This window comes from Diuraphis noxia, unplaced genomic scaffold (assembly GCF_037042655.1).
Source record: "Diuraphis noxia isolate RWA-SAM2 unplaced genomic scaffold, SU_Dnox_SAM2 contig0001, whole genome shotgun sequence".
NCBI lineage: Eukaryota > Metazoa > Arthropoda > Insecta > Hemiptera > Aphididae > Diuraphis > Diuraphis noxia.
In genome coordinates, this window is record NW_028301711.1 from 73,036,870 (window position 1) to 73,059,058 (window position 22,189).

General features: G+C 26.6%; 2 protein-coding genes across 3 annotated transcripts; one reads left to right on the top strand and one right to left on the bottom strand.

Annotated features, from left to right (window-relative positions):
• Window positions 1-4,791: 4,791 nt before the first annotated feature.
• Window positions 4,792-16,166, top strand: LOC149061633 (uncharacterized). 2 transcript variants are annotated; one of them, XR_016189726.1, is made up of 8 exons: window positions 4,792-6,405; window positions 6,504-6,577; window positions 10,415-10,515; window positions 10,581-10,632; window positions 11,474-11,939; window positions 12,613-12,794; window positions 15,107-15,392; window positions 15,473-16,166. XR_016189726.1 is itself a non-coding variant. In XM_089217311.1 (6 exons), exons 1-6 carry the CDS (start codon window positions 6,396-6,398, stop codon window positions 12,723-12,725), a joined length of 816 nt encoding a protein of 271 aa, XP_089073437.1. In that variant the 5' UTR covers window positions 4,792-6,395; the 3' UTR covers window positions 12,726-12,874. The 2 variants fall into 2 exon arrangements, 1 of the variants encoding a protein (XP_089073437.1); XM_089217311.1 differs by lacking the exons at window positions 15,107-15,392; window positions 15,473-16,166 and having other exon boundaries at window positions 12,613-12,874.
• An 898-nt stretch (window positions 16,167-17,064) lies between these two features.
• LOC107168423 (uncharacterized) lies at window positions 17,065-22,011 on the bottom strand. The gene is made up of 4 exons (XM_015517827.2): window positions 21,488-22,011; window positions 21,163-21,410; window positions 19,113-19,284; window positions 17,065-18,700 (listed from the first exon to the last, which is right to left on the bottom strand). Exons 1-4 carry the CDS (start codon window positions 21,591-21,593, stop codon window positions 18,582-18,584), a joined length of 645 nt encoding a protein of 214 aa, XP_015373313.1. The 5' UTR covers window positions 21,594-22,011; the 3' UTR covers window positions 17,065-18,581.
• Window positions 22,012-22,189: the final 178 nt, after the last annotated feature.

Here is a 22,189-nt window from a genome sequence, read left to right on the forward strand (position 1 = left end):
AGAGTTTGCCCATTGAATGTGTGTAAATTTGCCCGTTTTCTTTAGCCAGGGCTACAGACCTAATGAATGAACGGATTGGTCTGTTTGTGGTATCAATAGATCGGGCATGATTTGTAGATTATACCTTTGTCATTTTCGAAAAAATTGGTTGAATAATAACGAATATATTAGCAAAAAAATCAAGTATTTTTGAAGCAAAAAGATATTGTGCTTGACCGTTTTTAGTTATTAGTGTTATTACGTTTCACGCAGCAGCGCACGAGACCGTATTACCCCCTCTATTCCGTATACATTTTCGTCGCGGTCGTACACTGGGCAGCGGTTGCGACTTGCGGACTTGCGGTTCCCGGCGTTGCCCGCGTCTTTGCTTATCGTATTCGTAATTTCTGTTATCGACATTCATCATGAAAAAATAAAAAATTTTAATTAAAATTATTTTGTCATGACATTCATATTTTTGGCGACGTTCGATGTAGATGCGTATAGCCGCCGCGCCGGTAGAAAAACTACGTTTTATTTGTCATCTCATTTTATTTGTTGTAATTGTAGTAGGCCATACTACCAGCTATACTACTATATTATTTATTTATATTATAATTTGTGATTCTTTATTTCTAAAATGGTTTCTAAAACATATAAACAGAAGTTACGAAAAAGGAGAAATTATTGAGAAAAAAAAACGACAAATACATTGTGTATGGATGAATGTTTAATTAAGATAATAAATAAATGGCTACGATGTAATTACACTGCAATAAATTTTGAACGATGGCCTCGAGGAGGTAAAAATGTACATATTATAATAATGGAAAAAAAATTGAATATGATTAAAAAAAAAAATTGAATATGATTTTAAAAAAAAATTAGAGTGTATTAAATAAACAAACATAATAATAAAATAAATTAATAAAAACATAAAAAATTACGTCATATTACATGCCAGTACATAAAAATATGTTATAAAAAAACTACTGATATCCCAACAAAAACACTTCGTCGACTCCGTGTAAAAAATTGCTAAGTAAAAAAAAAACTAGTCATCTATAAGACTTAAACATTATAAAGCTGTGATATCAAGAATAAATGCTAAGTAAATTAAATTTTAAATTAATTGATTCTATATTTCTATCTCAATCATTTATTTACTTGGCTAGAATTTATATATTTCGACAAATAAACATGTCTATTCATAACTGGACTATTTAAAAAATTTCCATGACAAATGATACTAAATTTGTTTTATAAAAAAGTCTTAGTTATTAATTTATAAAGAAAGTAAATTCTAGCCAAGTAAATAAATGATTGAGATAGAAATATAGAATCAATTGATTTAAAATTTAATTTACTTAGCATTTATTCTTGATATCACAGCTTTATAATGTTTAAGTCTTATAGATGACTAGTTTTTTTTTACTTAGCAATTTTTTACACGGAGTCGACGAAGTGTTTTTGTTGGGATATTATAGTCAGTTTACACGTTAAGTTCAATATGATAATCTCAAATACATTTACGTGACTGAAATAGACAACAATAATATTCTGGCCGGTGCTTAGCTCCTCACCTCTTCCCTATATTCGCCTATACATTTTTGACATAGCCACATAGACTAACTACCTACTGATACCACATTCTGTCGAATACAAATATAGGTATGATACGAAATATCTTAAAACTTAAAAAATATTTTATAGTTTTAATTACAAATTATTATAATAAAAATATAACGCATATAGGTGTATATATTATATATGTATATATATGGCTATATACATATATTTTAATTTTCCCTTTTTAAAAATATACCTTACCTATAATTGGTTATTGGTCTTAAAAATGGGAGTTTATCAATTAATAAATTGTACTAATTACTAACAGGTATTTCATTTTCCCCATCGATAGATTCCCCGTTAAATACAGATTTGCTAACTGTCCAGGTCGATGCCTAGTAACTATAAATTATAATAAACAGATAAATCATATTTTATAACAATTTTGTTTTATATAAAATATATTATTTTACAACAAGATACCAAGATGAATCTTTTTATTTATAATTTTTTGTGTGTTCCATCTTTCACGGTAGAATTTGGAGTGGCATTTTTAGCAGCTGTATTTACGGTAACCTATCTGTAACTTTTTTAAATATTATTATCAAGTTTTCATTTAATGTGGCGAATTTGACATATTTCTCCGAAAACTGTGTTGTAAATGTACGCCATAATATTGTACAATTCCATTATGTAGGAGGTACCTATAATTTATAATATCTGTTCTATTTAGGTCTTAGTAATTTAAAGCGTTTTTATAAAATATAATATAGGTGCCTACAATTCTATACTCAATTCAGTCGTTAAAAAAAAAATCTAGAAGGCTGATCTGTGCGCAAATATGTGAATTTACTGAATAAACTTTACTCAGTGGTGTATTGGTAAATACATTTATGGGTATACGCACCTAAAAGTAGTTGAATATACCTATATACCTATACGATATACTTACCTTAAAAAATGTTCTCGCTCTTCTCGAAAAAACATTACACTTAGTATTTAATAATATTTTATTACTTTATTACAAACACTTACCCTTCATATGTATATGCAGTGGCGTTTATACCCCCCTATATACGCCCCCCGAACCCCCGTTCACCATATATTCACCAATCACCCCTACCATGTAATTAATCCCTATATACTCCACTGTGTGTAATATATACCAAGTATCATTGTATTATTTTTTTTAAAATTAATTCAATTCATATATATCATAAATAATATAACTTTTTATTATCAATTTAAAAATAATTGTACAGCAAAATAATGGACTACTTATGTATATAAAATAATAAACAACTTTAAATACCTAATATACAATATTTATTACCTAGTCTATATTATCTATTTATCTATGTTAACAACAAACATATCAAAATTCAAATATTATTATAAATCATTTTAAAGAATTAACAATTGTCCATAAACTTCTTTTATAGGCATCTGTATCTTCTTCTTTCTTTGTAGTTTTTTTTGTTCTAGTGTCATCTGCTGATCTGTGTTGAAGTAACCAACTTTTAACATGGGACTTAGGGCTCCATAACTTAAGGGGGGGGGGGGTCCATTTATATTTATGAACATCAAATTTGAAATATTAGTTATGCTTAATGTAGACCTAAGATCTGTGCAAATTAAGTTTAAAACACTGAAACCACGCTCACATTCAGCAGTTGAGCAAGGAAAAGTTTTAATACAGTTATTCAACTCTGAAAATACATCTTGAGGATATTTATCTTCATCAATGTATACTCTCAATCCGTTTATTGCATTGTTCTTGTTTAACATGAAACGTTTGCACAAACGTTTGACTTCTTCTTCACCATATCTTAAGTGTATATCAACTGGCCAAGTACATTTATCAAGAACTGTGATGTCTTTCATCAAACTTAAGTCATTTGTATCTTCTAATAATCTACTTTTTAGATTATTACAGATATTAGTTATGAACTGATTTTTTTTAATTGGTACAATTTTTGAATAATTTATTAGTTTTACATTTTTGAAAATCATATCATTATTATTTATTTGCCACTTCAACTTCTTTCAAATGATCTCCTATATTATCTTTAAAAGATTCTAAAATTCTAATTGATCTTTTAATATTTAAATCTGCTTCCATGAGAGTTATTTTTTGATTTTGAAGATTCGACGATAAATTAGAAAGTTCTTTTTAACTAATTTTAACTAATTTTACACACAGAAATAAAGAACATATTATTAGGTACTGTTCAAACAAAAATCTTAAAAGACAGTTTTAATGTAACTCTGTCAGTTAGGTAAATTAATATATAAATTAAAATAGGTTACATAAACAATTTAATAACTTACTTTTTTTCTATCTGACAGATTATTAGTAATTGCAACTTCCTCATCAGTTGGTGTTGGTTTATGTTTTTTTGTCGACGACAGAGAAAAATAATTAGTGATTTTTTGTGAAGTAGCAGTACGTTTATTATTATCCATTATCGATCATATAATATTATAAATTATAATATATTTAAATGTAAAATATTTTACAAAATTAATAGAATTAATATAATAAGAAACTAATAGTTCGATTTTATAATTTGGTTGGATGATAATTAATAACACAATAAATCAACAATTATTATATTATTATTGTCATTTTTCATTATCATTTAGTTTGAAATTACGTACGTTTTATATTATCAATAATCGTACACGATTTTTTGACTACGGATCTATTTTTAACTATTAGAATAACCATACACGACACACCGCGGCCGGTTTAAAATTCGGTGTAGGTAATAGGTATACACGATAAAGCAGTGGCTTACAATATATTTTTGAAACTTTAGTAGGTACCTACACATTTTGGGAACCGCTGTACATTGATTGGCAGTTTCCGATCGTCTTCGCAAGAACTCGAAGTCGGGTAAAATTAATCGAACTTTATGCGGGTACGGGGCTATTTTTGGACAGTGCACTTAAGAGGACGCTACACCCGCATTTGTTGTCTCCGTCTCACAAGTGCATAACATTGCAAAAACTGTTTCGCACGGGAAAGAACCGAGAAAGATACAGTTATAACTAAGAAACGAAATTTTCACCAAATAAAAAGGAGAATTTTGTCTGTGCAATATCGTTTTTATTTTTTCGATATCACTTATACAAAAAAAATTCTTATTATTTTATAATATATTAATTTTGTGTTTTTTAAACATGAATAACTTTTTTTGTAGTTCTGGTATCGAAAAAATAAAAACGATATTGCACAGACAAAATTCCCCTTTTTATGTGGTGAAAATTTCGTTTCTTAGTTATAACTGTAGCTTTCTCGGTTCTTTTCCGCGCAAAACAGTTTTTGCAATGTTACGTAATTGTGAGACGGAGACAACACATGCGGGTGTAGCGTCCTCTTAATGTCCTATTAATGTTATAATTAAATATAATTGTATTAATTTATTAGATGATTATTATTATTATTATTAAGTTTTTATTTTTGTTTGGTGATAATAATATGACTGAATTGTCTGATGATAAATTAGAAGCGTGCGTATACCCATAAAAGTCTAATTTTCTTAAAGGTATACGCATAAATCTAAAAATAGGGATCCGGGTATACGACGTAGGTATATCCGCGTATACCCTCCAATACATACACCCCTGGGTTTACTACACGTCTACACGACAGGTCGCTGTCGTGTAAAAAATTAACTCGATGACAATGGTTAAATTGTTACTTGAGCGTCTTATAACAGCCATCAACCAAAAACTAGTCGCCACCTTGATTTAAGATAGATTCCAAATTTCTAATATATTATTCTCTTTCTTAGTTTCTTAAGGTAATTACTTTAATATTAAAGGAGCACACAACACAAAAATTAAGTTTTTTTCATTTGAAAGAATGTTCAATTATAAGGATAAAGTTATAAGTTTTACGTTTCTACTCACATTATTCAATAAGTTATGAGCAATTGAAAAAGAAAATCAGAATTTTTATATGACGTTTAGTTTTTTAAATATTTAAAATCTTAAAAGAGAAATTTTGGAATTTTTATTTCGTGTTTAAATCGCCATGGATCGCCGTTTAACAAAAATATCACTTTTAATAGATTTTAAATATTTAAAAATCTAAACGTCATATAGAAATTCTGATTCTTGCGTCGTCTTAAACACACAAAACCACACATTTATACGTAAATTAACTTTCGAAAATAAAATGTTTAGGTGGGTAAATCGTTGTGAGAAGTGAGGAACTTTTACACGTATAAGATAGGCGATTACGAAGAGTAGGGTCCAATGACGTCACGCGGCTATTTTACATTTTATAATATCTCTTAAAGTAATAATTTTTTTTGCATCAGATTTTCACTAAATCATTTCATATAGCCATATCTACAATAATTTAACATTTAAAAATAATTTAAATATTTTTTTTTTTGTGTTGTGTGCTCCTTTAATACTATCTTAAATTCTTAAATCGTGGTCGCGATTGAGGTTGCCTTGTGAATACAATATAAAACTCAATCTAATGTTTAAAAAACATAAATTATATTATTTTTGTACTTAGACCAAATATACATTTCAGCTGCGACATTTGATTACAAATATCCCTTCAAATATCCATGTAGGTAAATCCAGTCTACATAATTCTATCTTGATCTTATGGTTCTCCGCTAAATATTCTTTTTGTAAGAAAATATATGTATTTTAGAAATTGTTAAAAGTGAGTAACAATTCCCTAAGAATTAAGTACCTAAAATTAATATAAATTGATCGCAAATATTATTATTATTAATGTTTGCTTAACTTAAAATAAATAAATATTCTAGATTTTGACATTTTCGATATTTGGGGTGAATACATCCGAGTTATCAAGTATGTTTTCAGGTTGGTAGAATCGTATTATAGTTCTCATATTTATACGCCATTAATACTAGTTTTATATACATGACTAATTTATTGTAAATTTGTTTTATTTTGTGTAGAGAAATTAATCGTACTTGGAACTTTACTCTTGTTACTATTTACTTGGACTATGGCGGTTGTAGGAGCTTATATGGTAAGTTGTAATATTATAAATTATTGTATTATTTGTTTTAACTATAATATGAGAACCTAATATTTAGACTTAGAAATATAAAACATAACTTTTAATTGTGAGCAAAAGATAATATAATTTATATACCTTAGTGAACATGTTATTTAAATCAGTATATACGTTATAAAATAATACTAGCTTAATTATGTTCTGTATTTAATGTTTTAGATTCTGAACGAAGTGATGAATGTATTGATTTTACAATGATGTGTGTTTTTTTTTGTGTCTGTGTACAGTATAACTAGTCGAAATAATGCTTCAATTTCAAACTTTGGGGGTGGTTTCCGATGTAAAAGTGAATATCCTTGGTGCATTATAAAGTTCAAAAGTACACGTTTTCCAACAGTTTTCAAAAAAATCGAGAAAAACAAAAAAAAAAAAATGACAGAAAAACGGGAATTTTTACGCAAAACCAGTTTTCGACCAAATCGATTTTTTTATATGGTTGTAATTCAAAAACTAATCACTGTAAATACTTGAAATTTCACCAAATGTTAATGTTAGTGTTATATACATATATACAATTTAATTTTCACAATTGTTTGAGTTATTTATAGACCGCTGAAATTTTCAATTTTTTTGAGATTTTTTTTTGATATGTCGGTAAAAAAATGTTGGACGACCAAAAAAACTTGAAAACTTAATACAAGGTTCTCTATGAGTTGTTCTTATTGTAGCTAAAAAAAAATTAAAAATTGTAAGTCACCATTTTTTTTTATAAGCGTTTATAGTTCAAATTTTTACGAAATCTGTCGAAAACGCGAAAATTTGCAAGTAATTTTGAAGTTGAAAAATCATAAAATTTTTTTGTTTATAACTAAGGATTAAAAATACAACACTAAGTTTTCTATTAGTTTTCCTTCAAGTAGCTATAGAGAAAACTCGAAACATCATTATGGGAAAAATTTTAAGTGTGTTTGAATTTTAAATTTTTACGAAATAGCGTAACGATAACGATTTATCTTCAAACGATTTTAAATATTTGTAATTATTTAAAAAGTATAAGTCGTAGATAGTTGAAAATTTCACAAGTTATTTAGATTGGAATTTTCTTTACATGATTTAATTTTCAAAATATTTTGACTTTTTTTGAGATATTTATAGACGACTGAAATTTTCAATTTGTCTGAAAATTTTTTTTTGAAGTGTCGATAACATTTTTTTGGCCCTATCAAAATACTTGAAAATTTAATACAAAGTTCCTCATAAGTTATTCTTATAGTAATTAAAAAATTATTAAAATACATATGCACAATTTTTTTTTATTAGCATTTGAATTTAAAATTTTTACTAAATACATAAAAATTACGACAATGTTCAAATTATCTTATATAGAAATGCATAAAAGTTTTTCTTTTTAATTCTAAGATTTGAGGTTCAAGGCTCATAATTCAAGGCTATCAAGGCTCATAATATATTTTTACAATAGCAGTGGAAAAATAAAAAAATATATATATGAATTTTTTTTTTTTAAAAGCATTCTGCAAAGTTTGAATTTTGACAAAATACATAAAAATCACGAAAATTCGCAAATTATTTTAAACTAGAAATTCATAAAGTATCTTTTATTTCATTTCCTTTTATATCTAAGATTTGAAAATTTAATATAAGGATCCTAATTCCTAACATATTTTTACAATAGCATTTGAAAAATAAAATAAATATAAAGTCTCAAATTTTTTTTATAAGCATTTACAGTTCAAATTTTGACTAAATACATAAAAATTACGGCAATGTTCAAATTATCTTAGATCGAAATTCATAAAAGTTTTTCTTTTTAATTCTAAGATTTGAGAATTTAATACAAGGCTCATAATATATTTTTACAATAGCAGTTGAAAAATAAAAGTAATGCATAGTCACATTTTTTTTTTTACAAGCATTTAAATTTTTATTTTGACAAAATACGTAAAATCACGAAAATTCGCAAATTATATTCATAAAAAAATTTTTTTTTTAAATCTAAGATTTGAAAATTTTTAATAATCTATAATATATCCTAAACAGATAAACCGTCTCCGTTCAGAATCGTTTTTCGTATATACTATGATACCTAAATAAATTTAACCTACCTTAGTCAGAGGTCCACCCCACCCCCAATGTTCAGCAGAGCGATACCCGCTTACTCGCTTTTTTTTTTTAATTATAAGTGTTTAATATAAATAGGTAAACTCACTAATTAAAAATGTATGAATAATTTAAAAATTATCAACTAAGGCACAATACGGTGCAATTCAATTTAAAATATAAAAACTGTTACTATAATGATAATATTTTTTCCCTACAATTTTCATCTACTCGTATGTCGTATATATCGCATTATATTTTTATATTTGTTATAAGTCTAAGGAATCATTGTAAAGAGTTATCGCAATCATTTAATCTATGTATAATTTTAAATTAAATGAATAAATAGACAATCATAGATGGTAATTTATTTATAGAATTTGGATTTTGGTTTAGGTAATAATAGGTATAGAATACAATTATTTTTTTTATCGTGATTTTACGTTTTTGCTCTTAGAGTTTATATTTAACAATTATCTAGTTAAAAATGTAGCGTTATTCATTGGAATAAGAAATAAATAATATATAAAAAAAATACATTTTGTGAGTATTACTAAATAGTCGATGAACAAACCTTTTCCATAATCTATATAACATTCCTAATCCCAAGACCAAGTTAGGTAGTACATTAATAAAAAAAAAAGTACACATAAACCGTCAAAATCTAGCTTTAAGAGAAATTAGAAATAAATTATGATAGTGGATATTTCAATTATAAACGATTTTTGTATTTCTGGTTTAACCCCGGAATAATAAATTTGATATCATTTAAATATATATATCTTATATAAATATATTATTTTGAAAATGTCATCAAGTAAAGAACATACCAGTATAAACAATTCAATGAAAATTTCATGTGTCTATGGTAATTTATTTTAGAGTTACACCAATATCTATAATCGATTTTCTCAAAAAATTTATTTTGCATAAAAATTCCCGTTTTTTCTTAATTTCCCCCCCCCCCTCCCCCGATGTTTTCAAAAACTACTGAGAATTTCCAAATTTTACCTTCGCAATGCACCAACTAGATTCACTTTTTAACCGGAAAAGCTATATTGAAGTTGAAAATCGAAATATTATTTAGACGACTTTTCGTGTACACACTACACAGACACATACAAAAAAAAAAACTTAAAAAAAAACACATCATTGTAAAACCAATACATTTATCGCTCCGTTCAGAATCTATTACAATGTGAACAAGTGGGTATACCACTTTGCGGTATGTAGTTGTCGATATGTAATTGTAATTTACAATGGACGTGTTAAATTTGAATTCAATGATAAATCATTGTATACCAATATAATTGAGTCAATCTAAAATACTTAAAATAAATAATAAAATTATTTTATAGTTATAAAAAAATAATTATTTCACCTTCCTTATAGGTATATTTTTTATTTTTTTTTTAAGTAAACGTATGAGAAATCTTTTATTAATTTATCAAATGTTACGAAAAGAAAATGTTTTATGAATTTCTAATGTATTAAATTTTACTTCAAAAAAAGTTTTAAATTTTTAAATTCTGATCAATTTTTTACACGCGGTGCATTAAATACCTACTAGCACGGCCGAAGCTATAGAAAACTAACAAAATAAGTTATAAAGATGACAATTTAAAATTAGTAAAATACAATTTAAAACTTTTTGAGTGAATATCATAGACTATTATTATATTATTAATATTTTTAGCCTATAACTAAAATCTGTACCAAATTTTATCATAGAGATCAAGAAAATTGATAGCTCTAACAATTGTTCTTTGGACCATCTTCATTATTATGTGGCTAATTTTATCATTATTCTTCAGAGTAATCAAGAAAAACACGTAAGATTTTATTATACACTCAAATCATCGTTGCAATATTAATAAAAGTTAAATATATTGTTTAGCCAGTATTGTGTAGCGAACAGATGTGCTCCGTCTATGTGGCTTGTTGGAGCAGTAAGTAATGCACCATTAACTGTACATACGGTACTATACCTACTCTATAATAAATTATTATTTATTATAAAGTACAAATGTTTTAAATTTTTTGAATTTATGATAACAATACATTCTGTAATAATTATTAATAATGCTTCCATTATTAAATATTATTTTATAAATTTAAATTACCTATAAAGTATTCTAGATGAAGTATGCTTTTAAATAAATAAAGAACACTTCGTCAATAAAATACTTGCGCACAAACTATAAAATTATAAATCCATAATTCTATTAGTAAGCCATCATTTGTTTAAATAACAATGACATATGTATATCTTACTTTTATCAATATATTCATACTTACCTTTATGACTAATTATAATATTCGTATTTAGTCACAGAAGTAAATTTTTATCATAAATACGTTTTTGGACTGGATACCTACATGTTTTTTTGTTTCTGATCAATTTTTTTATAAAATTTTTGTTGTAATGGTTAATTATTAACAAAAACATAATTATTTATATACATATGATTCATATATTTTCTTTGTACCCAGAGGAAAAATATTGAGTAGGGTGCTACTTTTTCTTCATTTTATGCATTAAGTACCTATTGTTTTGCGAGGAATATATTAATTACCTATACACAGTCGGGTGTTGTACACATAAAACCACGCAGGAATCTATTAATACAATTTGGACGTAGATACCTACTATAATAACAATATAGATAATTGCAGAACATCTATTTTTTGAAGAATCTAAATAATTTATTATACGTCTATGTGTAAACATAGTAGAATATTATGCTATGTCACTCTAGCGCTTTAAACAGTTTTAAAAATAATTTGGAGGATGAAAATAATATGGATCCGGAGGATTCTACAGATCCGGAGGATTCGGCAGATCCGGAGGATTCGACAGATCCGGAGGATTCGACAGATGAGTCCAAAACACTTAAACACAGAAGAAGACATTGGTTGAAAAATGGCTCACCTGAAATAACTGTTGAGACTTTTCACCCGACGAGAGCGAACGAAATAGCGACCCCCGTTGCTGACAATGTTGTGTCAAATCAAACGAGTATGATGATCGGAGATAACAATAATGGATGGAATCGTCAGGCTACTGCGACCGAAAGCCCGCCGAGTGATATGATAATCCACGTCAAAGAGTATCGGAAAAATATGACTATGTATAGTCAATTCGCTGAGGCGGTGACACAACAGCGCAAGAAAAGAGAGGAAAACGAGGAGAAGTCAGAAGATGAAGGAGCTAATAGTCCCACCGTAGACTTGTTCTTGATATCAGTTTTTTTACGTAAGCTTCCACTATTTTTTTTTTGTAACCATTTCCATTCATCAGACTGTATATACAATAGTAATCATGGCAATGATCATCGTACAATGAGTATAAATGGGCGATATACAATATTATGTAGATTGTATAAAACTGTGATGACCCACAGTAATTTGTTTCCCCTATGTTAGGTATACTTTGAGATTAAAATGATTATGGTTTACAATGAGATAACAGAAACATATTATGATGCACTACCACCTGTATGGCTGTATGTAATGCAAATTTAAACATATTTTCATTGATGGAGGTAGTAAATTTAAAAATGTTCAATCGTATCTATTCTAATTGTATCTATATTCTGTGGTTCAATTAACGACTCCCCACCTCAATATATACGCCTCCTGTAATCTTCAGTTAAGGTTAACGAGTAAATACCCTGTAATAAAAATAAGTTACAAAAGCAAGTGGTTTGATGTTTGATCATGTTAATAGTTAATACAGATGTTACCATTATAATATGCACTAATATAGAGTGTAGAGAGAGTTCGACACGCTTGACATTCCTACATTTGAAATCAGCACCCTAATTTATTGAATTTTATTTATGTTTAACTAGTCCTTATATTTTATAGATATTACATACCTACCTTAACAGATAACTACATACAACATTTTAATGTTTCTGTTGCAGTTTTGTATCTGTATGCGTTAAATGTACTATTTTCCTACCACAACGAATTAAAACTAATGTCAATATGTAATTGTTACGATAATGCGAGGAGTCCTGGAACAAAGGCACCGTAAAATAATATAGAACAATTTGCACTATACATACACATCAACAATCAACATAGAAGATGGTTGCAATAACTAGTCAGTTTAATTTAAAAATGATTTTATTTGAGTGACTTCTATTACTTAGGTTTTAGAAAATTAAAAAAAAAATAAATAAATTTGTTTTATTTTTATTAGTAAATAATAGATATTATAGTGATTTTAAAATAGATATTATCATACAAGCAAGGGTACCCAAAAGGGGGGCAAAGGGGACATTGTCCTACTGGGAATATTTTAAAACTATTGTTAATTGAATGCCACGCATATTAAAGACATTGTTAAAAAGCAAAAACAAAAAATGATTATTGAAGACGTTATAGGTACAACCATTTTGAATGTAACCAAGGCGCATACAACTTTTATTTGATAATTAATATAAATATAATATAATTTGCAACATATATAACATATGTAGGTATTCAAAAATATTTTATATTGTATTTGTAAACCTACGCATATAAGGGACTTCTGTTATGACATAATGTTGTTTTTTTTCTATTTAAGTTATGCTATTTTAGAATGAAGACACACTAGAAATATATTAAAATTTAAAATAATCTTTTTGATTTGGTTTTTGAATTTTGATCTTGCCCCGGGTGGGATTCTATCCTGCGGGCATGCTTGCTGCTTGCATATATAATTATAAATTATGAAGTATTAATGAAGTGAACATTGAGCAACGCAAGAAAAATAATTATTCGGTTTTTTGACAATAATGTAAATAAAAATCGGAAAAGTCGCTTTGAAGTACAATTAGCGGGCTGTAAAAAAAAACTTAACAATTCATCCACATTATCTTAACGAGTTTATTTAGCTCTAATATAATTAACTGTCCAGAAAGTATGTCAAGCGCGGAGCTTATCGTGCCATGGCTGTGTACGAGTTGATTCCCGGGTCATTAAATACCTATGTTTTTCAATATTTATGCTATAATAGCGTGATCCAAAAAACGGGATAAAAAAATGGAAAATATTTATTCGGAAAAGTTAATATTTATTATTTAGCAAACATTATTTTTGGAAAATCTTGTTGGAATTTTATTTCAATGAAATGTACTAGTAAACTAAGCCACTAGGCTGGAAACAATTAAATTGCAAAATTATTATGTTGTTACACATATAGTTGAAAAGTTTTTCATATTGTATAAGAAAATATTTGGTATAGGAACTTATTTTATCGGAAACACAAATTTTCATTTCTTGGGTGTAATTTGCTTTTACAATAATAAAAGTTTTTAATTGGGCATGTATTTAGAAGCATTTGAAAGTATGGTTTACGATTGAGGTGAAATTTGTGTATAATACTATACATTTCTCAAATGCATATTCTACTTGTGAAAACAGTAATCAAATAATGGTTGTATGGACTTTTTAATATAAATTAGTTAGAGAAATACATTTTTAAAAGAGCATGGTTGTTTTATGGATATCATCGTATGCATTTTAATGTTTACATTTATTTAATAATTATATAATCAAAGTAGTATAATATTCAATAGGTACCAATTACCAATAATAATTAATGCATGAATAATTGAAAGTCAATATTATTCAATTAACCATATTATGACATAATATAATATACCTAATATAGCTTAATTTATAACCGCGTTATAATAAAAGGGCATAGCCGTTTTCGACCAAAAACGTACCCTTCCCTTTTCGGCCGATTCACTTTTCGACCAAATTTAAAAAACATCGATTCCCTTTTCGACCAAAACAAAAAGTTTTGTAATATGATATGTAAAATAAAGAAAATAATTGGTATATAATTTTTGTAAAATAGAATACCTATATATTAGCATTATTTCTATGTTATGTTAATATGTCATAATGCGTATAATATTTTATAAAAAATACAACAACAAAATTATACAATACAAAAAGTTTAATATACCTACCTAGGTATTATATTTTATGTTATATTAACAAAATTATACAATACAAAAAGTTTAATATAGGTATTATATTTTATGTTATAGGTACATATTGAAAATTATTAAAACCTATATATATATAATTGTTGTCATTAATCATTTGATCGGTGATCGTCGACTGTGATGGTTACTACCATAATATATAGTTATATCAGTATATTATGTAGTATGTACCTGATAGACTGATCGTTGTACGTATTGTAGAGAGTCACTATCTTTTATAGCCAAGATAAAATATCAATAACTGATTAAATTCTCTCGTTACTTGTTTAATTTTTGTAAAACCGATGCTCGTGCAATAATACTTTAGTGTCTGTGCGTGTATCATACTCGTTGCATCGGTTTTATAGTTTTCAACGTTCAAAATTATTATATTTTACTTAATACTACACACTTAACAACTATTTAACAGACGATTGTGACTATCCTCCAGAAATATGGGCATCAGCAAGTTCTAGTTTACAACGCACGACTAATAACTGTGAATCCTTCCATGCAAATTTCAATCGAAGCTTTTATAAAGAATCTCCATCCATATTTAATTTGCTTGCGGTTTTAATTGATGAGGTACAAACTGAAATTTATATAAAACTTAGAAGTGTTCACTTGCCAAACCGTACTCAAGATCGATCAATCAGAGAGAGAAAATCCAAAAATGAAAAATATATATCAAATTATCAAAACGGACAACTTGACAGGTACCTACAGTATATAATTTATTAAAATAGCTATGCGTTTTTATTTCTTAATAGTAAATATATCACTAAAATATTTTTAGGTATGATTTTGTTAAGTTGGTGTCAAACAATTATTTCAAACAAATGTAATGAAAAGCGCTAACAAAACTCAGACGACGATAGAACACAATTATATTGACCTTATATCATTTTTTTTTATATAATATATCTTATATTTTTAATAATATTTGCCATTATTTTAGAACAATTATACACCTATTAGTTTATTTCTTAATATTATATTATACACATTACTATTATACGTAATAATTTTATTATTGACAAAAATTGTATATTATTATGTTATTCTTTTTATAAAATATTATGTACAGTGTGACATATTAGTACAAAACTAATGTTAATAATATATAAGTATATTATTATAATATTATAAATATTTATTTATATATTTTACACATCTTATACAACTTATACTTTTAATAATTTTCTGTAAGTATAAACTAAACTCTAAAGTATATTATTATATTGTATATTATTTACTTTATTTTACATATCATATTACAAAACTTTTTGTTTTGGTCGAAAAGGGAATTGGCGTTTTTTTTAAATTTGGTCGAAAAGTGAATCGGCCGAAAAGGGAAGGGTACAATTTTGGTCGAAAAGGGAATAGACTTTTTTTAAATTTGGTCGAAAAGGGAAGGGTACGTTTTTGGTCGAAAACGGTCTCGCCCTAATAAAATAACATAGGTCCGTGTATACTAATTACCATGTAGGATGTAGGTATATGAGTGAATGCGCAAGCGCACTTCTAAATTAATACTGCTTTGCCAGTTAATAAATGCGAGTAATATTATTCTTCACAACACGCATTTCTTGTTATAAGAAAAATTAGTTAATAAACATATATTTTTTATTATTTATTGCAGTAACCGGAAGTGACCAATTATTTGAGGAGGCTAATTGTTTATTTGTACGTTTTGAGGGGGCTAAGACCCCTCAAGCCCCCCTCAATTTCTGCCTATGGATGATAACAGTGCCATTGATAGTATAATAATGATTAATAATTCACTAAATACACCAATCTTTGAGTATTATTTAATTGATTAATTCATCATTAAAACTATTTAAAATTATATAAGTGTTGCTGTAGAGTATCATAAACGATAAAGTGTATCCAACAAGATAACGAAAAATATTTTCTACATTTGTAAAATTTAACTTTCAAACATTTCAGTTAGATTTTTAAATTTTGAATATTAAGTATTTTTAAATGTTAACTAAACAAGTTATATTAAAAATAAAATAAATTGGATTTAATATGATCTTCTGTTGAATTTAGATGTGTTTTAAAAAATTGTATTAGGTAAGGTAAGTTAATGCATTATCAAAGATTGATACTTTAAGACAGAAACAACATAATAATTAATATCCAAGTAGCACGTAATTAACACATGCGTGCACGTGTAGGAACGCTTCTGTTATGTTTTTTACACTATAATATAGTCACAAATACATATATTATAAAACTTAGATAATTGCGCTTATATTGAATATTTAAATAAAATTCCTAAAAAACAGTTGGTATGGACAATTTTATTAAGATTGGGAAAAGAAAAAAAGGAATACACACTTCTGTATTTAATAAAATATTTTAAAATCAATAATTCATAAATCATGTTGTAAATCTCTTTATTATACAACAAGTTTTTAAAATAAAATTTAACGTCATATAATTAAAGTGACCACAATATGTCCTGCGGCCTGTTTTGGGAGAGATATTAAAAATTAAATGAAAAAAAATATACGCACATAATTTTAAAGTAAAAATAATAATAATTTATAAAAACTTTGATTGTTGTGAGTAATAAGTATAAAATTACAGAAAACAACTGTGAGAGTTGTCAAAACAAGAAGGCCTGATAGCAAGCAACCGGTGAAGTCACTGGGTATAATATTATTATAGTTACCATAATGAATTTTAATAGGAGTATGAAAAAAAACTTACAATTTACTGGTAACACTGAAGTTGCTATTATCTAAAAGCCATAAAAGAATACTTATTGTTACAACTTAGTAATTTAATAATAAAGGGTGTCCTGTGAGGATATACCCATTAGTCATAGACGAGGACTTTCCTCCCAGATAAAAACCAGCTTTTTGCCATTTTATATATAAAAAATTATTAAAAATCATGATTAAAAAAAAATTAAATTTTCAGAAAAATAAACTCAACAAAATAGGTAACTTCATTTAAAAAATAATTTTCTTAAACTTTTTTCCCAAAAATGTAATAAAATTAAAAGATAAAATACATGTAGCCCTGGTCTATGTGAGTATAATAAAAAACAGATTTATGATGTATTTACTATCTCAGGAGATATCGCAATTGCGTAAATCCACGCAGGCCACCCTGTATAGTGTATATATAGAGTGTACCACGAAGATCTGACATTCTGATAAATGAAATAACTTTTGTTCTAATTAATATTTAAAAGTAATTGTTTTTAATAAAAGATTTACAATTTGGCTATATTGAATGTTTTTGAATTTTTTTTATCAATTTTTAAGTTTTTTATTCTCAGTATTAAAATAAAAATTAAAAATGTAGCGCAAGTATCTATGAATTATATATAAAACTTTTTTTTAGAATATTGATTAGAACAAAAGTTATTTCATTTGTCAGATCTCCATAGGAAACTCTGTATATTTAACTCATTTTAAAACAATAATATAATTTAATAATTAAATAATATATAAACAATATTAAAGCAGTCTTAAGAGGAAACTACAATCATAAGTAATTAGTGTATAATATTGTATATTGTTGTACTTTGATTATAATAATAATTTTTAATAGTAACTATTATTGAATATACATTGTTTTACAGTTAAATTAGTTAATTAAATAAATCTAAGAGATGAGTTAAAAATGTTAGTTTAGAAACAGTTTTATAACAAGTCAACTTATATTTACTATCTGATTGATTTTTTATACTAAATATTCATTGATAGATAACTAACAAAATTAAGTTAACAAATTACACGGATATAAGCTGAAAAGCAAACATATCTTTTGATGATGTTATAGTTTATTGTAATTTCTAAACTTATTCATGTATTAAATATTTAGGAAATATAATAACTAAAAAATTATAATAGAGTAGTATTTAGTAGTATAGTAGTATAAGCTTAGAAACTTTGAACTTTTCTTAATTGGTTACGTCGTTGTTTGGCATATCTGATCCATTCCTTGATGAACACATTAACACTTGACTTTGTAGCATTTTTGAATTTGTTTTTTGACATATCTAAAGGCATATTTAAATATAACAATGAATATACTTAAGAACATTTTATTCAAAGTTTAATTAAGATGATGTCAACGCACCATTTGTTTTCTCTCTCTAGCCTACGCTCAACATAGACAAAAAGCATTTACGCAGAATCATCTTTTAAATGTTTTTAAGCAATCTTAAGGTAAAATCAACCTTAACAAAAAAGTTAAAGAATAATATTTTTGAGGGAATGCCATATCGAGGGGCTATTTTAAAAAATCTTTTTTGTAATGGGTGATTTTACTTTAAGATTACATAAACACATAAAAAAATGATTCTGTATAAATGTGTTTTATCTATGCATGGGCAAGAGAGAAAAAACAAATAGTGCATTGACATCCTCTTAAGAAGAATATTATTAATCATGAAGTTTATAGGTACGTACCAAAAATAAGTTTGACGATTTTTAAATTTCCAATTTGAAAATTTCCTCGAAATCCACGCCAAGAATAGTTGCCAGCTAAACGATATGTGAACAATGTACGTAAAATGGTTCTAACAAATTGTTTTAAATCTAACACACGACCATCATGATCTCTGGGTGTGATGCATGAAATCTGTTAACAAAAAACATCTTTTAAGAAAATTAATTAATATCTAAATATTGTATAATATAATATTTAAAATTATATTAGCTTAATTATGTTCTGTATTTAATGTTTTAGATTCTGAACGAAGTGATGAATGTATTGATTTTACAATGATGTGTTTTTTTTTTGTGTCTGTGTACAGTATAACTAGTCGAAATAATGCTTCAATTTCAAACTTTGGGGGTGGTTTCCGATGTGCAAGTGAATATCCTTGGTGCATTATAAAGTTCAAAAGTAAACATTTTCCAACAGTTTTAAAAAAAATCGTGAAAAACAACAAAAAAAAATGATAGAAAAACAGGAAATTTTACGCAAAATCAGTTTTCAACCAAATCGTTTTTTTATATGGCTGTAATTCAAAAACCAATCACTGTAAATACTTGAAATTTTCACCAAATGTTTATGTTAGTGATATCTATATACAGTTTAATTTTCAAAAATTTTCGACTTTTTTTGAGTTATTTATAGACCACTGAAATTTTCGATTTTTTTGAGAATTTTTTTTTGAGTGTCGCTAAAAAAATGTTGGACAACCAAAAAAACATGAACATTTAATGCAAGGTTCTTTATGAGTTGTTCTTATTGTTAAGTTTCCTTATGAGTTATTCTAATTGTAGCTAAAAAATATTAAAAATCGTAAGTCACAATTTTTTTTTATAAGCGTTTATAGTTCAAATTTTTACGAAATATGTCGAAAACGCGAAAATTTGCAAGTAATTTTGAAGTTTAAAAATCATAAAATTTTTTCTGTTTATAACTAAGGATTAAAAATATAACACTAAGTTTTCCATAAGTTTTCCTTCAAATAGCTATAGAGAAAACTCGAAGCGTCGTTATAGGAAAAATTTTAAGTGCGTTTGAATTTTAAATTTTTTCGAAATAGCGTACCGATAACGATTTATCCTGAACCGATTTTAAATATTTGTTATTATTCAAAAAGTATAAGTCGTAGATAGTTGAAAATTTCACAAGTTATTTAGATTGGAATTTTCTTTTCATGATTTAGTTTTCAAAATATTTTGACTTTTTTTGAGGTATTTATAGACAACTGAAATTTTCAATTTTTCTGAAAATTTTCTTTTGAAGTGTCAATAAAATTTTTTTGGCCCAATCAAAATACTTGAAAATTTAATACAAAGTTCCTCATAAGTTATTCTTATAGTAATTAAAAAATTATAAAAAATACATAGGCACAATTTGTTTTTATTAGCATTTGAATTTAAAATTTTTACTAAATACGTAAAAATTACGAAAATTCGCAAATTATTTTAAGCTAGAAATTTATACAAAATTTTCTTTTTAAATTAAAGATTTGAAAATTTTTAATTATCTATAATATATCCTAGACTGACAAATCATCTCCGTTCAGCATCGTTTTTCGTATACAATGATACCTATAATTGCATTCAAATCTAACCTACTCTAGTCAGAGGTCCACCCCACTACCTAATGTACAGCAGAGCGACATCCACTTATCCGCTTTTTTTCTTTACATCTTGACAAGTGTTAATTAAATGGAAACATTTTTTACTTTCTTCCAATATTGAATATGAAATGGTTTGATTTGATTAAACAAAACAAATCAAATTACCTATGCTTTTGGTTTATGGTTGATAATGAGTAGCTTCAGTACCAACTACAAATTACTACTTTCAAATTTAAAACAAATAAATATGTATAAAATATTCAAATATTCAAAAACAGCATGAGGTGAAAATAATATAAAATATCTTGTTCAGTGGTATGATGTAAAGCTCTGTGCCATCTTTAGCCAATAATTTGTGAAGGGGGCCACAAACTATATAAATAATAATTATAAAAAAAAAAAATTATAAGAAAACTTACCAATTTTTTATTGAAATCTGAACTATTATTTGAAAGTCTTGATTCAAGTTCAATAACATCTTCTATTTCTCTTAATGGAAACAATAATATAAAATGGTCATCATCCAATGCTGCAGATTGTGCTTTATGAGTTTGTACTACATCAGATTGTTCATTAAATGTTTGCGATAAAAAGTCTAAGTTTGAATTTATTCTTTTCATACATTGCCAAATATTGTAAGCAAATGAATCAACATTTTCTTTTGAATCTGAAAAAATAATAACCAAAAATTATCAAATAATAAATTTGATGCATGTATTTTAAGTAGACATTTTTGTCATTTACCTTGATCAGTGTTATCTTCAGGTGGAATAATAGGGGAATTGGAATCTTCTGGTTTGATAGGAGATGTTATACAAGAATCTGAAGTTTCCATGCTACTAGAAGACATTGCACACACGATTGTTTATGGAAAAAGTAAATATACCCACCAAAAATCTCGTTGTAATGCAGTTAGTGTCGCTAATAATTGGCGAGCAACACGATTTTCTAATATACATCTACTACTGCGGGACACACACTATTCGATGCAGTGATTATGAAATCAGTAGAATGTTAATTATATTGTGTTTCGATACTCTTGACTGTAGGTTATCCACTAATTTAAGATGGTGAGAACTGCGGATTCCTTAAACTGTTCAGTGCCTCTATTATATAGACTTAATTGAGTAAATAGGTAATTAAATTTATTGCTCTGTACTTAGTCTGAAAACGTTCGAAGTAGGTGCTCTATTAAGCATTATTTATTGCGGCCGATGATTAATATAATATTTTATAATTGTTGTAGCAAGACGTCTTTACTGATAACGATTCTGTATCCATATTGATAAACGCGTGGAAACCAAATAGTAAACAAAGAACTATCGTGGTTTGCATGTTTTGGCGGTAAAATGATTTCGTTATCATTGTTATTTATCATAATCCATAGTTATCATCATGATGGTAATGCACACAGATAATGCATTATTATCATCACGCCATTATAAT

What these genes read in the sequence shown, in the direction of transcription:
- LOC149061633 (XM_089217311.1), top strand. An exon ending in CGGTTGTAGGAGCTTATATG is followed by an intron (nt 6,578 to 10,414) that starts GTAAGTTGTAAT and finishes ATTTTATCATAG; the next exon opens with AGATCAAGAAAATTGATAGC. An exon ending in AGAGTAATCAAGAAAAACAC is followed by an intron (nt 10,516 to 10,580) that starts GTAAGATTTTAT and finishes TATATTGTTTAG; the next exon opens with CCAGTATTGTGTAGCGAACA.
- LOC107168423 (XM_015517827.2), bottom strand. Translation starts at nt 21,593, where the DNA reads ATGTCTTCTAGTAGCATGGAAACTTCAGATTCTTGTATAACATCTCCT. An exon ending in CAGATTTCAATAAAAAATTG is followed by an intron (nt 19,285 to 21,162) that starts GTAAGTTTTCTT and finishes TTTTGTTAACAG; the next exon opens with ATTTCATGCATCACACCCAG. An exon ending in AATCGTCAAACTTATTTTTG is followed by an intron (nt 18,701 to 19,112) that starts GTACGTACCTAT and finishes ATATGCCTTTAG; the next exon opens with ATATGTCAAAAAACAAATTC.